Below are 17,370 nucleotides of genomic sequence, written 5' to 3' on the forward strand. Positions count from 1 at the left end.
TCCAAGGTGTAATATGTTTCAGTAATTCATTCTTTCTTACAGCTGATAATATTTCATTCTATGGCTCTACCATAATTTTTTTATCTGTTCATCTAGCGATGGACATGTGGGTTTTTTCCATTTCTGCTATTGCAAATAATACTGCTCTCAACATTCATGGACAAGAATCTATATGGATATATTCTTTTATTTCTCTTGGATATATACCTAGGATTGGAATTGCTTGATCGTATGGTAATTCTATGTGTGTTTTTTCCCTTTAAGTAAACTCTACACCCAGTGTGGGGCTCAAGTTCATGACCCTGCGATCAAGAGTCACATACTCTACAGATCATGCTAGTCAGGTGCCCCTATATGTTTAATTTTTTTTTTTTTTTAGGAATTGCCAAATGGTTTTCCCCATAGCCTCTGCACCATTTTCTGTTCCCACTAGAAATGTATGAAGATTCCATTTCTGCATGTCCTGTCCAGCACTTGTTATTTTCTTTGTAGAAATGTCTATTCGAGTCCTTTGCCCATTTTCTAATTGGCTTGTCTTTTTCTTGTTGAATTATAAGAGATCTTTGTATATTCTGGATACTAAACTCTTATTGGATATATAATTTGCAAATATTTCCCCTATTCTGTGGGTTTTTTCTTTACCTTCTTGATGATGCCCTTTGATGCACAAAAGTTTTTAATTTTTTAAAAGATTTTATTTATTTGTTCGAGAGAGAGAGAGAGAGAGAGTGAATCCAGGTGAGGGTGGGGGAGTGGACAGAGGAGAAGCAGAGGGAGAGGAAGAAGCAGACTCCCCGCAGAGGGTGCTGGGATCATGACCTGAGCCGAATGCCAACGTTTAATCAACTGAGCCACCCAGCTGCCCTGAAATTGCAGATATTTAATAAATGTGGAAAAGAGGTCACCTCTTTGTCCTATTGGAAGCTGTAGGATGGCCTCTACAATTTCCCTTTACTGTGTGAATATTCATGTCCGGACCCTCCTCATCCTCCAGGTCTGGCTCAAACACCTCCTCCTCCAAGGAGCCTTCCATAGACCCTTCTCGGGTGTGATCTCAGCCGCCTCTTTACCTCAAGCATGGTCTTTATTACATACCACCTTGTATCATAAGTACATTCTTGTCTGGATGAGCACAGGGTGTCCTATGTAAGGGATGAATCACTCAATTCTCCTGAATCCAACCCTACACTATATGTTAACTAACTGGAATTTCAACAACAACAACAACAACAACAACAACAAACCATTACCCAAGATTTTGTAGGCAGCCCCCCCACCTTGCTTTCATGTATTTCCCTCAGGTGAGGCTCTTGAGCTACAGAGAAAAATGTTCGAGTCCAGTGACAATAAACCAGCCAAATAATGTGTTAAAAATAAAATAAAATAAAATAATAAAATAAATAAAAACTTTCATTCTTTTTCTTGACTGTATCTTTCATTCTCCTTCTGTACATAGCACAAGGCTCCGTGTTTATGTAACTGAACAGAAGATCTAATGCGGAAAAGTGAAACCTATGGCCTCAGGAACGAGTGTGGACCCCACAAGATGACCAGATGGTGTTTGCGCACCATCAGAGTGACAATGGCCCCTGACGGCTGGGGAGGTCCTGGAGAACGGTTGGTTGGTCGCTTGGTCGGCTTGTCAGGCCGCCTCTCATACCACTCCCCTGCCTTCTGTGTCCTGGCCACCCTGGCGTTTTTCTTTCCGCCTTTGAATGCACTGAGTGGGCTCCCTTCTCCGGGCCTTGTACCTATCGTTCTCTACTTCTGGGCACTTTCAGTGGCTACGACATAGTCTGTGGGAGTAAAGACGCTTTTGGCTGAAAGTTAACAGAATTTCCACTAAAAGTTTCATAAACCTAAAGGGTTTACTTTTATCACGTAAAAAGGAAATCTGAGGCAGGCGGTATTGGGGTTGGTTCGAAAGGTCAATGCCATCCAGATTCTGGGTTGGCTTCTCTGCGATAATCTTGGCCTTCCCTCATGGTTGTAAAATGGCTGCCAAGGGCAGATGCATGGCAAGAAAACACCCCTCTCAGAAAGAAAAGGGGACAGGGGCACCTGGGTGGCTCAGTGGGTTAAAGCCTCTGCCTTCAGCTCGGGTCATGATCCCAGGGTCCTGGGATCCAGCCCCACATCGGGCTCTCTGCTCAGCGGGGAGCCTGCTTCCTCCTCTCTCTGCCTGCTTCTCTGCCTACTTGTGATCTCTGTCTGTCAAATGAATAAATAAAATCTTTAAAAATAAATAAATAAAATCTTTAAAAAAATAAAGAAAGAAAAGGGGACAGAGGTCTTTGTATCAAGGGGGGAACGCTTTCTCAGGAGGCTTCCTTTCACACTGCTCTTTTATATTGCACTGGCTGAAACTGAATGGGAGTCAAGACATTCCTCCTAGTAAAGGAAAGTGAGATTCACATGATTTTTAAAAAGATTTTATTTATTGATTTGAGACAGAGAGAGTGTGGGGGGCGGAGAGCAAGAGCAGGGGGGAGAGGCAGAGGGAGAGGGAGAAGCAGGCTTCCTGCTGAGAAGGGAGCCCAAACCAGGGCTGGATCCCAGGACCCCGGGACCACCACCAGAACCAAAGGCCGATGCCTGACCAACTGAGTCACCCAGATGCCCCTTAATATGATTTTTTTTAACCAGTCCTAATTCATCGGGAGCTGGGCCTGCCTTCTCCAAGCCCTGCAACTCTGCCCTATACCCAAAGCAAACCTGGGCTCTCGCAGCAAGGAGAAAGAGTTACGGCTGTTGTGCGAGTAACCAACAGTGTGGGCCACACAGCCATCCACGGAACGCAGGGCGTGATTTTGCGCTGATCTAGGTACATTCAAAAGTGAACACCTCCTATATGCATACACTGTGCAAAGCCCAGACTGGTGACACAAAGCCTCTGCCTTTATGGGACTCCCGGTACCAAGCCCTCTTGGACCCTCTCTCTGTGCTTTTATGGGGACTAATGGGATGTCTGCTGAAATAGATTTGCTGCTAGGAGACTGGGCCCTTCCCAGGTTCCTGGAAACCATCATCCATGACCTTGTTTTCATAACAAAGTCCTTTATGTAGGTGTCACTGCTTGGTCTCTGAAGTTAGGGAAAGTGCCCCAAGGCAGTGGTAGGAACCTTCTTAGAAAGACTGCCTGGTTCACCAGAAATTGTTAGTCGTTTTTTCAAGCTCTCAACAAATGAAGTAACCAGACAGAAAACTGCCAAGGTCAGCGGGGCTTCTCAGCTTTCTCAGGGTCCCCAGTCAAGATTCCCATTCTTACTTCTGTCTTAAGCATGTTTGTTTTACAGCTGGTTAGAAGACGTTCTTTGATTCTTGGAGAATAATTTCTCGGAAAGTGAAGAGGATAAGGAAAGGAGTAGGAGATGGAGAGGTGATAGCTGGACTCCTGTGAAAGCTTCTAGAAGACCGGCAGGGCCTTCCAGATACCAACTCCACCCCACCCCCAGCGCACAGCCGCTGCTGAACTAGACAACCTGCCACAGGCTCAGACCCCGCCACCCAGCTCTCCCCCGGCCTCGTGGGGGTGGGGTGGGGTGGGGGACTGGGTTCGGCCGCAGCAAGTTTCCAACTCCCCAAGCCTGCTCCCTCCCCGGGTCGCGCCCGGCCGCAGGACCCCCTGGGCAAGAAAGCGGTGTGGGCGGGGGAGGACCCGGGCGAGCCGCTCGGGCAAAACACCGGCTCTCCACCGACAGCGGCGCGACCCCTCCCCGGCAGAGCACACAATAGGCGGCCGCTCCACGTTCCTTCTCGGTCCCTCGCCGCCGCGGCCCTGGGGGCTGGCGGGGTGGGGCGACGCAAGAGTCCCCCGGCTCTCCTGCAGGCACTGCAGCAGCTGGGGCGGGATAGGGGCACTGGGGTGGAACACGCCCCACACTTGGAGATATTTCGTTGCACCACCCCCATACACACACACACACACACACACACAGGCGCGCGCGAAAAGCGAAGCAGCCCGATCTCCCCTCCCGGATGCGGCTGCACCAGCAACATCAGCTGCGGGCGGAGCCCGAGCGGTTGCCACTTCCCCCCTCTTCCCTCGTGACCCTCGCCCCCCTTCCAGTTCGCCCTCCCCCCCGGCACACACCCTTCCTCGCCGGACACACCCTCCTCCTGGGGCCAGCCGCGAGCCGAGCCCAGGCTCTCCAGGGGAGGGAGCGGCCCCGCCGTGGGGCAGGACGGGGAGCGCGCGGGCCAGCCGCGGAGGGAAGGAGGGAACGAGGGAGGAGCCGCGGCCGGGAGGGAGGAGCCGCGGGAGCCGCGCCGCCGCCGAGCTGCGATGTGGCCGGTCGGCCGGCGGGTAAACAGAGGGAGCAGCCGCGGCCGTGGCCGCCCCGGCTCGGGGCAGTGAGTGCGCCCGCCGCCAACCGTCCGCCGCTGCCATGGCCGAAGTGCGCAAATTCACCAAGCGGCTCAGCAAGCCCGGCACGGCGGCCGAGCTCCGGCAGAGCGTGTCGGAGGCCGTGCGGGGCTCCGTGGTGCTGGTGAGTGGCCGGGGCACCGGGCGCCCCGGGGGGACGCGCTCCGGGCGGGAGCGACGGGGTGGCTTTCTGCGCGCGGGCACGGGCAAGGGGACCGGAACGGCGCTGGCGGCGGCCGCCCGCGGCGCCCCGGGCTCTTTCTCCGCTTCAGTAAGTTTGCGCACCAGCCGCCACCGGCCGGGGTCCGAGTTCCGGGCGCCCGCTGACAGCGCGGCGGCCGCCCGGTGCGGCGGAGGCATGCGCCCAGTGGGACCCCGACGGGCGTTCGGGGGCTCGGCCGGCTGCGCGGGAGGCGGACGCTCGGAACCCGGGCCCGGGCCCCGGGAGGGGTGGGGGTGTGAGCTGGGGAGCGGACCTCGCTCTGCCCTGGAGCCCGCACAAAGAACTAGGGACCAGGGCGCGACGAGATCCCGATTCCCTCCTGCGGACACCTGAGCCGCGGCGGAAGGATGCGATGAGCGTTTTGCACACACACACTCGCGTGCGCGCGCGCGCGCGCACACACACACACACACACACACACACACACACACACACATTGTGTACACACAAAAAAAGAACCCCACCCAAAAAGCCCCGGGCTCCCAAGCTCGGGCGGGCGGTGAGAACAGAGGAAGCAGAGCGACTTCCTCCCGCTACTGGGGAGAGGGTGGTGATGGGTGGCGAACGGGTGCTACTGCTGCTGCCGCGGAGGGAAGGAATTGCAAACAACGGGGTTCCGGGGCGAGTGCGCGCGGGGTCGGCTGCCACAGAGCGAGGGTGTCCCCTGGGACCCAAGAGCGCTCCAGAGGCGAGGAGATGGGGCAGTATTTGGGGGATGATGGTGTGTGCCGGTCCAGGGATGGAGGACGGCGGGGGTGGGGTGTGTCAGCCCGGGGGTGCCTCCGAGGCGGCAGGGCTGGGGGATGGGGATTTGAAAGCGCGTTGACCCCCCTGGGAGCCCTCCATCGCACCCTCAGCCCCCTCCGGATTGTCTGGCTCAGGAGGAAAGCGGACGGTGCTAACGGGCACTCGCCCCTTCTGTTTTCAAGACACTCGTTGCCAATTTCCTGGACTAGAGAGCAAACCCCAAATAAGCCATCAGAGTGGTTAATTAGTGTTTGTTTTGTTACTTTGGGTTTTCGTTGTTGCTCGTGTCTCCTTTCCCTCTACCTTACAGCGTCTCGTCTGCTGTGTTTAAATTTCACCATTTACGTGTGGGCTCTTTTTGTTCCAACAACTTATCATTGGAAGGGAACTTCACAGCTTTTCCTTGTGATTTTTCTGTTGATCTTGTAGAATCTGCGATAAAGCCAACATTAAAGGGAGGCCAGGGGCTTGATCCCAACCGTGGAGAAAGTTGACATTAGTGGGAGTTCTGGAGGAGGATCAAAGGTAAAATGTGTACCTTTGAGATAAAGATCTGATCCCTAATAGCTACAACTGTGCAAAGCCAAGTGACTTTAAAGAAATCTCTCTATCGTGGCTGGACCCTTGAAAGTTTAATCCTGCTGTTTAGCAGAGCTAAAACCAGACCTTTAATGTTGTTTTAATGGACTTGGCTTATTCTGTGTCTCACTGATTTTAGAATGAGGTCCTGTTAGGGTCAGATTGGAACCTCGGCTGTCATTACAGCCAGTTTAGAGAGGAAGGCAAGCCGTGTGTAGGGCATTTATACTGGGCTCTCATCTTGGGTGATTGCTAACAAGTGATTCAATCTGCCTCGCTCAGGAGACGCTTTCCTAAATATTGGAAGAAAAAAACCTTGCTTGAGCCGGGGTAGCTGGCCCTCTACTGCATGGTGCGAAGGGAGCCTGTGATGTGGACAGATGGTCTCAAGAGAAGAAATGGGCCCCGGCAAACCTCCACTGGGATTTGACCAGCCTTCAACCTGCTACCCTCAGCAGCAAAATGTTAATATTAACATTCTTGCCTTTTTTTTTTTTTTAAGATTTATCTATTTATTAGAGAGAGAGAGAGAATGGCAGGGAGGGCCAGAGGTAGAGGGAGAGAGAGAGAGAGAGAGAATCTCCAGCACATTCCCCAGTGAGTACGCCTCTAGCCCATGACCCTGAAATCACGACCTGAACGGAAATCAAGAGTCAGGGCGCCTAACAGACTGAGCCACGCAAGTGTCCCAGGCTTTTAGGCTTTTAAAAGAATTTTGTGTAACGCAGGTACAGCTACCTCTTCCTTACTGCTGGCTCCGTGGCAAAGCTGGAAAAACTGTTAGTGGGAGCAGATTTTTCTGGAAGCTGCTGCCAGCCTGGTTTACTTGGGACTGAGTGCACAGATGTTTACCAGGCAAGGCACCGGAATGGTATTTATTTACTACTCTGGTGTGTGATCCACATGGAGATTTTGGGGAGCTGATGAGGGGTGACGTGGGGGACAGATTCTAGGAATCCAAAGCCGTGAATGTCTATTGAGCCTTTCTCCCACATTCAAGAAAAATGGTAGGTGCCTTCTAGTTATATGTGAATGCAGATGCCATTTTCTTCATTTGTTCTTATTAGTTGCAGCCCTGGTTGGGTCTTTGTATGTGCTTGTCAGTAGGACACCTAGATTATTCGCATCTTGGTGCATGCTGTTTGCAAGCAGTTTGGTCAATGAAGAAATAAGGAAGCAGCCTTTAATGGGGTAGATTCTCCTAACTGGCTCGCTCTTGGCTCCTGTTTTTCTGACACAAAGAGCCAGTCACCAGGGTTAGTAAAGCCATGGGTGTCTGGAACACAAGTGGACCGTGTTGCAGCTGCCGCCATAACTTCTGATTTTTTTCTGATTTAAGCCCCAAAGTGTTTATTAGGGACAGCTGAAGTAGGATTTACACTTGCTGCTATAAACCCGCGACACTCGCATTAGGGCTTCGATACGGACTCACACACAGGAATACCTCAGAGATCTGTGGGTTCGGTTCCAGACCACCGCCGGAGAGAGGCTGTCATGATAAAGCGAACCAGATGAAATTTTTGCTTGACCCGTGCATCAAAAAGTTACGTTTACACTATACTGTAGTCTGTTAAGTGTGCAATAGCACTGCATCTCAAAAACAATGTAGATGACTTAATTAAAAAAATAACTGCCGTGCTTAAAAAAAAAAAAAAGCCAGCCATCATTGGAGCTTTCAATGAGTCGTAGTCACCGATCAGAGATCACCGTAGCAAGTGCATAACATTGAAAAGGTCTGAACTCTTGCAAGGTGTAACCAAAACGACACAGATGCGAAGTGAGCAGGTGTTTTTGGAGCGATGGTGCCGATAGACTTGCTCGAGGCAGTTTGCAACACATCCCCACTTTGTAAAACACGCAATTATCAGCAAAGCAGGGCGAAGCAAAGTGCGAGGAAAGGAGTTACGCCTGTATTTGTGGGATTTCACGGGGGAGCCATTTCCACAGCAGGTCACGCCGTCCTCCGGTGGCTTTCCCACTAAAACTTGGAAAACCCTCCAGACTGAACGCATATACGGCAAATACACAGTATTTCCCGTTTAGAGGAGTGTTGGTTTTGTTTGGTTTTTTGGATTTTTAAAATTTTTTAAATTTTCTTATTATTTTTACAATTATACCCTTGTTGGCATGCGGCTACCATCATTCCGTTTTGCCCCGTTTGAAGAACTCTGAGGTCCTGGGCTGTATAAAGCATGTAGGCATGGATTCACACTTTCATTCAGTTATTAGTCCACACACGCCTCTATTCACTAAATAATGAAGCAGGCAGGGAAAGGGACTGGTTGCTGCATTTTCCTTTAGGTTTGGCATTTATGTGAAGGTCAGTTTTAACCGAGGGAAAAGGATAATGATAGAATTAACCATTGGCAGAGATTTCCCGGGAGAGGTTTGGGGAGAATATTATAACCCGAGAGTGTGTGTGATTAAGAGAGAAGTGTTTACATATACACACATTTAAAATGCAGAGTTGAAACGATGTTTTTGTTACAATTCAGGCTATAGCTGTTTGTGCCGGGGTGGGGGGTGGGGGACACAAAGTCATTCGGTAAACCTGTCACGTTCTAGCTGCCCTTAAGGGCAGTCCTTGTGTCAGCCTGGGAAAAATCGCCTGGTAGGTGTTTAAATACTGCTTGCCTACTGCTACGGAACTTACCCTCAATTCCTTGGGCACAGAAGGATCTGGAAAGAGTTGCTAGATGTTCTGGGCTTTAGCCCCTGGAGGCAGGATATGTCCTTGGCCGGCACCTGCTGGATGTCATCTAATAACCCTCGTAGAGAAAAACTCTCCAAAAACTGAGGATGGCTGAGAGTGGCCGCAGCTGCTGACTGCCCCCCAACCGACTGCACACAACTACCTTTGCTTGGAATGCGTGTTAGGTTCGCATGCAGGGAAGGCCTGGAAACGAATCTGCTGTCCTGCTCCCTCGTCCCAGGGGAAGTTGTGGGCGGTTCCTTAATATAGGACCAAACAACTTAACATGGAATAAAGCCCATGGCCATGGGCTTCTTGACCAAGCGTTTCCGGTTCTCGGACCTAGCTAGGCTCTGGCTGAATGAGCTGCAGGACGGTTACCCCAAGTGTTGGTGCCTAAACAAGAAGGAGGCTCCCTGCTCCCGTGGGCTGCTCCAGGTTAGGGGGCCCCAGGGCAAGTCACCCCCAGGGCAAGTCACCCCTGGAGGATCTGTCCAAAAGCCCCGGGCGGAGTTTGCTGTGAACCTTCTATGAAGCACCAAATAGCGGAATTTGTTTCCTAAGACAAACGTGCACAAGAAATCTCTGGGTTGAGCCTTTTTCCTAGATTAACCCTTGTTAAGCTTTCTTTTTTAAACGTTTATTGCTTTGTTACATAGTAAATGCATGTTTGTTGTAGAAAAGGCTGAAGACCAGGCAAGAATAATTATCTCATTATGCAGGGAGACTGTTAAAATTCTAACGTGTGTAGGTCAAGACTCTTTGATCTCTACGTGTGTATCTATCTATGAAAGAAGATGAAAAAATATACAAACTTTGAAATAATTTTTTCACTTATTAATATCCTATGAACATTTGTTTCTTCACTTCAGTTAATGTAAATATACGTAATCATGTTTAATGATGGCCAAAAGTTCCACGGTGCATGTACGGTAGGTAATCATACTTCGTTGTGCGATAGTTTGGTAGTTTCTAGTTTTGTGGTGTTAGAGACGTGAGTCGTGCTAGCTCCTAGACACCTGTGGCCATTTACATTTACATTAACTGGCTCCTTTGCGCTTGCCACCGTTCAAATACACAGTAGTCACATGTGGCTTTGGGGCTGCCAAATAGGACAGCGCAGACAGAGAATGTGCCCATCATTGCAGCAAGTTCTTTCGGACAGCACGGGTATAAAACATTAACGGATGAACATCTTTGAGCAGGCGTTTCCAAGCTTGCTAGATTGTCCCTTCAGGGGAAATTTCCAGCAATGGAGTTGTTTGCTACAACGTTAGATACATTTTTAGCATTAAAAAGCCCTCTGATGGGATGCCTGGGTGGCTTAGTCCATTGAGCATCTGCCTTCGGTTCAGGTCATGATCCCCGGGGTCCTGGGATCAAGCCCTGCATCGGGCTCCCTGTTCAGCAGGGAGTCTGCTGCTCTCTCTCCTTCTGCCTGCCACTGCTTCTGCTTGTGCTCTCTCTCTGTCTCTGTCCAATAAATAAATAAAATCTCTTGAGGGGAGGTGGGGGGGTGAGGAGTCAGAGTATACTTATCATGATGAGCCCTGAGTCATATATAGAACTGTTGAATCACTGTGTTGTACACCTAAAACTAATATAATGCTGTATGTAAATTATACTGAAATTTAAAAATAAATAGATTAATTAATTAAAAGAAAAAAGAGTCCCCTGGAACACACTGTCAAATCGCTCTGCAGAAAGTTGTTGGCATTCACTGTTTATCAGAATACACACATGTTCATCTCCCCTCTCCCATGCCAACACTGGTTATTAATATTTTTTAGTCTTTGCAGTCTGATAGGAGGTAGGTAGATGGTACAGCACCATTCCAATTTGCATTTCTTCGGTTACTCTCCAACAGTTTCTCATATGTGGATTTAGCCATTTGTATTTCTTCTTTGGGGGATTTGAGTGAACCTTCTTACAGACGTATTTCCTGGTTTGTAATTCTTGCAATAACGGTCTCAACCCCAAGACTCTGTTTCGATAAGTCTCGGGTGGGGCCAGGCATCGTGTGTTTTAGAAACTACTCAAGGTGATTCTCATGTGCCCAGAAACGCTGATCTAGACCACTGGCACATGGCAGGCTTGCCCCCTACATATACCCCTGACAGACGAAGACTTGGCTTCTCTCCTTAAATGCTACTTGCCTGTTAGGAGGGGTATAGGGGTATGCTAGAAAAGGCTCTTGAACTGAAATTTACTCCATTAAGTTCTGCCACCGCCAGGCCTAGATCTGCTGTTTGGTGCCACACAGAATATGTTTGCTTCCTCTTTCGCATGACAACCTTTCAAATATTTGGAGACATCCACCATGTCATTTTGTGGGTGGGGGGGAGGGGCAGAGGGCGAGGAGAGAGAGCATCTCAAGCAGGTTCTACACCCAGCACAAGCGTGACACGGGCTCCATCCCAGGACCCTGCGATCAGGACCTGAGCCGAGATCAAGATTCTGACACTTAACTGCCTGAGCCCCCCAGGTACCCCAGCACCATGCCATTTTTCGCAAAAACCAAAGAGACTTCATTTCTTTCCTCTCTTTTTCATATGACTTGGTTTCAAAATTCTTCACCATCATGGTCATCCTGTTTGGGCTCTTCTCCAGAATTTCGTTGTCCTACTTAAAATGTGGGAGGCAAGAGCCCAGGCTCAAGAGTCAGACCTGGGCCTGAACGTGGCCTTGGTCACCTGCTTCCTTGCCGTGTGAAATGAGGCCAGTAACCAGATCTTATTTTCCTCATCTGTGAAATGGGGTAAATAGTACCCACCTTGTGTGGTTCTTAGGAAGATGAAAGAAGGTAGTGTATGGAAAGTGTCTGATGTATAAGTGATTCATAAAGCTTTTAAAAAAAGAGGGAGCTGGTGAAACAAAGGTATTCTAGAAGGGCCTATCACAGATGGGGGAGGGGGCAATGTTTCTTGCCCTTTTTAGATATTAGCCAAGAAGTCAGGGGCTGTGTATTCATCTCTATGCCCAGGGCCTCACACAGTGCCTGGAATGGGGTGTTTACTCAGTGGAAAATCCACTGGCAACAGTATGTAGGCTGGACAAGGTGTTGGGTGACTCGAGGCCAGGTCACTCGTTAACATATAGTTCTGGAGAGAGAGATAAGAAAGGCTTACCTGAGGCAGTGAGAATGGAGATAAGGGGGAGGATGTACAAGGTGTTTCAGTGATAGAATCGGGGATTCTTGAAGGGGGAGGAGAAGAGAGGAAGGAAGAAGTGGGAGGGAAAGAGGAGAGGAGGTGGAGTCAAGATGGCGCTGAGGTTTCTGAGCGAGGGTGAATCGGAGGCAAAGTGTGTTTGGTGATAGGGGAGAGGAAAAGAAGAAGAGCAACCTCATCCCAAGAGGGCTGTCAGGATAAAACCGGCTTTCAGTTAAGTCAGGCTTAATGTGGAGAGAACATTCTAGGGAATGGCTGAGTACGTAGTGTTGTGTTCTGGCAAAACGCTAGGGTTCCTTTTTTTTTTTTTTTTTTTAATGCTTCGTTTTAAGTAAACTCTGCTCCCAACGTGGGGCTTGAACTCATAACCCCGACATCAAGAGTCACATGCTCTACCAACTGAGCCAGCCAGGCACCCCAAGACTAGGGTTCTTGAGGGCAGAGGAGTGTTCCAAATGGGATCAGGAAGGGGAGGAAGAGGGAGGGGGAGGGCTGAGATGAGATCGTAGGCCAGATTAGCTGATTAAAGAGGTTTGCACCTTTGGGGGCGATTAGGGAAGTGGGAGGCAGGGCGTGGAGGAGTGGTCTGGAGGCTAGCCCCAGACTTCCAGTTAGAACAGAAATGGGAAGTCAGGTCACCCCCTGGGCAGCTCTCCCTCCCAGAGTTGAAGCTGGGGAGAAGAGGGGTGGCTTGGGATGTTTCCTGCCCTGAAGGGACTCACAGGTCCAGAAGGGAGATTAGATGTATGCAAATGACCCAAATGAAGAAGACAGAAGTTGGCAGGAGCCTAGCTATTCTGCCTTCTGCCTTCAGTTGGTGACGTCATCTCTGCCTTCCTTCCCCGCCCCACGTTCTTTTTTGGTGATCTTTACCGTTTTTTCAAGGGTTCGGTCCTTTAGGGGTTCAACAATGTTAACCAGGCTTTTGCCCGTGAACACCGTTCTGTGGCATTTCCCACATTTATTTGCATGTAGAGGCCTTTTTTTTTTTTTTTTTAGGGGGTCGGGGAAAGTAAATGGTAACGTCTAACACTCAGATTCGTCTTACAGCATACACATGTGACTCACCTTGGCATTCCTTTACTTGACCTCCAGGGACTGGAAGAAGTGCTTGCTACCTTCCCAAACCCTTAGTCCTCCGCTCAGAGGAGCCCCTCCCCCCTTACTTGTTGGTGGCATTTCAGTTCAAAGGAGTCATTTACCTACCTGGGTGTTACTTTCTTCCGAGATACAGAATCTTGAGTAAGGCCTGTTGAAGAATTCTTAGTTATTTTGTTGTTGTTAACACAGAAAGGAAGGCTGGAAACCACGCGGAGGAGAAGGAGTTAGAGCTGTTTCCCCTTTTCTGTAAATCCAGCGGCAATTTTATGATCCACATCTCTTCGGGGTTTAGATCTCTTGCTCTCCTTTAGCTTTTGTCGGGAATGTGGTTGTGGCGGTGGGGGGAGGCTGCTCACACGGAACATTGGCCTGTTGCTTTATAGCCACTTCTAGCCGGATGCCTCCTTGATTCTTGCCGGGTCCCACTCTGGAGGCTCAGAGCGGTCACTGGGGCCAAGTCTCCTTGAACTTCTAAGCGCGACGTCGTCGAGTGGGATCTGGAAGGACACAGCCCAGGTTCAGAGTTCAGCTTGGCTTCTTACTGGGTGACCTTGGGTCAGTTATTTAACCTTCTAGTGTCTTGATAGCCCCTACTGTGGGCGTGTGGAGAGGCTTAAAGGAGGCGTGGCTTGCGAAGCGCACAACAGCGGCCTTGGCATGCGATTCTGCCAAGTGCTCTTGGCTCTCATGAATATTCCCAGGCTTTCTGGTGGGCAAGAAGTCTTTTGGGTATGTAGCCCAGGTCACCAGACGAAAGAAAACGGGCGGAAGGGAAGCACGCCCCTTTCCTAGAAGAAGAAACTGGCAGGTGCAAGCTAGGGCTCTGGATCTTTGGCCATCCTTGCCTTCAGCCAGGTCTGATGAGTGAGTGGGAAGGCTGGTCCTCTGGTGGGGAGGAACACCCCGGCTCCTGCCCGTGGAGAAGCCCCTCTGGTCCGGGGAACTTGTGTGCGAGGCCTTTTGCGAAAGCACTGACCTTTAGGACAGGACAGTCTGTTCAGAGTGGTTGACGCGAAAGGAGGGGTTAGAGGAGCTCCGTGTGGAAAAATAGAACTCCGGTGCTCTTTCCTTTCCCTCCCAAAACTTTATTGACATCCCTTTCATTCATTAATCGTCACTTTTCTTCTTCTTCTTTTTTTTAAAGTGAATATTGAAGTTCAAATTCAAGTGCCTTTTTAAAGGTCTATTTTGGAAATATGTATTTTAGTGGAAAACTCATAAAGCCTAAATGTCTCCTAAGAAATGAGTGTGCTTTATATTCAGTTCTCCTGGTTTTGTGGTAGCAGGATAGGTTCTATCAGGAATAGTGCGTACGGGTTTCCAGCCTAGCCGATAGGACGGAAAATGTGGCAGCTGTTCCAGCAACATGTGGTTTATCTATTGTCCGCGCCCGACCTCGCGCAATCAGGCCTAAATTTGCTATTAATGATTTCCTGCAGTTGTTCTCCACCTGATTTTCATTGCCCATGGAGTTTCTCGTTCCCAGGAAGTTGCATTTTTGCAGTTCTTGACAGCCTAGGTCAGATCATATATGCTTCAAGCTGCTGAGAAATGTTCGAGGCTATTAGCTATTCTGATATTTAAGAATCAGCTTTCCCTCCCGACCGAACTGTTTTACTGGGTGAGATTTAACTGAGAAATCAAGTGGTCTTCCAAGCCTCCGAGTCAGTGGGAAGTGTTTCTGTGAGGTGTGGCAGGAGGCTGGGGAAACGCAATTGTTGGAAATGGTTTTTAGATGACCCCCAGGCTTACGAAGGGTTAAAAAAATGTTGTTAGACCTATGACTTGGCATGTTGTCACAGGTTACCATTGAACATGCACCATGTCGGCCCCCTCCGCCCCCGCTGTGCGGAAATGGGGAAAGAGAGACCCAGGTACGGATGGGCGGCCATCTTGACCAAATCACAGAACAGGTTATGAACTCCAGGCATCTTGTCTCCTTTGGTGTCATCAGGTAAAGAAGCACTCGCTTCTGGCCTAGAGTCTCCAGTAGATCAGGTGGAGGAAGCTCTTTTTGTGTGGTTTTGGTGATGATCGCCTCCTCCTCCTCCTTGGGAAACTGTGTTTATTTCTGAGTGATCTTGGGTCTCCAAAGTGGGAAAGTAGGAGGTGAGGACAAAACCAAAACAAAACAAAAAAAGAGGGGTGGGGTTGCGATTGAGAAATGTGGGCAGGATCCTTATAGACTTTTCCTTGCCAAAGTAAGCCTAAGGATTTTGAGAACGGTTTGCAATTGGCCGTTCTTCCTTTCTCTGCTATTTGAATAAGTGTATGGGAAAAAAAATTCTCCAGAACACTGGCTCTGCCGAGGTACCTGGGATCGGAGTCACGGAACTGTTTTTATGATTTTTTTTTCTTTTTTTGGTGCAGGGTAGTGCTGCCCAAAAAATAGCATCTATATGTCTCTCCAGGCCTTTGATATTAGTAGCTTGGTTTACCCACTTGAGAAACTGCCAGGCTCCAGCTTTGCGCCTAGCAGGACCCCGTGTCGGTACTCACGGAGTGCGTAGAAGAGTCCTGTGGGCATAACCAGTTTATTTTCCTAAGTTAACAAGTTCGTCACGCTTCACTGCAGTGATTGGTTTCCTAGAGACCCGAAGGAGGGAATGTCATCTGTGAGGTGCCTGACTTCTCACCAAGAAATAACTTCAGGCCAGGAGGCCACTGAATTAGCTGTTGCAAAAATGGAACGACAACATTATTTAAAAGCTCCTAGGGGGCCAGGAGCTCTCCCTCTGGCCAGCAGAGGCTTTCCATCGTGCCCTGTGGCTTGTGGAGCAAAGAAGGTTCTTCTGGTTAACCTGACCCCAGGGGAGGGGGCTTCTCCGCTACCAGAGGGCCACCGTGATTGTCTGTGGAGGAATTTTGCTTCTGTCTGCCCCCTGCAAATGAGCATTCAGGCACTGGGAGAGCCAGAAGAGAATTCTGTAAGGCTCCTGACTTCAGTTCTGTAATGGAAGCCCTGCTCTCTCTTCCCTGCCTCCTTTCTTCCTCCTTCCTTCCTGTTTCTGGAGCTACTCTGATGTCCACTGCTGCCTCAGCACCGTCCTGGGCTCAGAGACCAGCCTGGGCCTAAGAAGGTAACATCAGAGGATACTGAATGCAGAGCTCAGGTCTTGGGCCTCAGAGTTCTCTAGGCTGCTGGGCCTGCCCTGTATTTAATATTCATTTCTGGTCACCAGGTTTTATCTTCTTCTTTGTCCCCTTATGTCACTGTCCCAGTCGTGGGGCCTTTGTCTTACCCCATCCCCTGAATCTAAGCCCCCTGCCTTGGCTTTCCAGCCAGTTGCCCATTTCCTCCAGAAGTGAGTTTGGTCTTCTTGCTCACCCTGAGGAGGGCTGCCCTGCCCTCACTGGGACTGTAAAGCAGCTTGAGCTTGGGGCACCTGGGTGGCTCAGTCGGTTAAGCATCTGCCTTCAGCTCAGATTGTGATTCTGGGGTCCTGGGATCAAGCCCCACCTCAGGTTCGCTGCTCAGTGGGATGTCTGCTTCTCCCTCTACCCCTCCCCCAGCTTGTGCTCTTTCTGTCTCTCCCTCTAGAATAAATAAATAAAATCTTTAAAACAACACCACCAGCAACAATAAAAACCCAGCTTGAGCTCAGCACGGTGGGATTAGTGGGCTGGAGGGGTGAGCGTCTGCTTAGAGAATTCGGGGAAGGCAGAGTGCCCAGGATGAGGAGGCCCAGCCAGTGGCTGCACTAGAGGGCTGGACTAGACACATGGCCTGATTGGTTTCCTATGGCTGCTGGGACATTGCCACAAATTTAGTGTCTCAAACATAAATTTATTCCCACAGTCTGGAGGTCAGAAGTCCAGAGTGGGTTTCACTAGGCTAACACCAAGGTGTCAGTCAGTAGGGCCTCACTTCCTCCAGAGGCTCTGGGGGAGAATCCGTTACCTCGCCTTTTCCAGCTTCTGGAGGCTGCCTGCATTCTTTGGCTCATGGCCCCTTCCTCCATCTTCCAGTCAACAATGGCCGGTCAAGTCTTTTTTACGTCATGTCACTCTGACACTGCTCCTGTCATCACACCCCCTTCTCTGATTCTGACTCTCCCACCTCCCTCCTTCGCTTAGAAGCACCCTTACGGTTACACTGGTCCTGCCTGGATAAGCCTGGATGATTTCCCCATCTCAAAATCCTTAATCACATCTGCAGAGTTCCCTTTGCCACAGAAAGTAATGTAGAAACAGTTTCCAGGGATTAAGATGGCAGACCTCTGTGGAAACCATGCTTCCTACCACATAGGCATTGCTGGAGTTTGAAGAGTGGTGGGATCCTGGGTTTCGGGGTCACCACATGGATACTTGACAGGGTGGAGGAGGACCAGGGATCCGTTGGGCTGGTAAACTGCTAGCCAGGTACGGAAGTCTTCACAGAATTCAAATGAGGAAGTACAATCCCTTTTGAGACTTTTGGCTGAAAGAAAGCCGTACAGGTCTGCAGTCTGCAATTTCAATTTGGATGTTTTCTTAAATTCTTCATAATTAA

At 49.7% G+C, this 17,370-nt stretch overlaps 1 protein-coding gene across 1 annotated transcript in view; it reads left to right on the forward strand.

Moving 5' to 3' along the window:
- The first annotated feature begins 4,237 nt into the window (after positions 1-4,237).
- DOCK11 (dedicator of cytokinesis 11) overlaps positions 4,238-17,370 on the forward strand; it is a 186,329-nt gene continuing 173,196 nt past the window's right edge. The window contains exon 1 of the mRNA XM_080795085.1: positions 4,238-4,490. Within this exon, the coding sequence (XP_080651211.1) occupies positions 4,389-4,490 (102 nt within the window). The 5' untranslated portion in view covers positions 4,238-4,388. The remainder of the gene's footprint in view (positions 4,491-17,370) is intronic.

The sequence above is a fragment of the Martes martes genome (assembly GCF_963455335.1).
Source record: "Martes martes genome assembly, chromosome: X".
Taxonomy (NCBI): Eukaryota; Metazoa; Chordata; class Mammalia; order Carnivora; family Mustelidae; genus Martes; species Martes martes.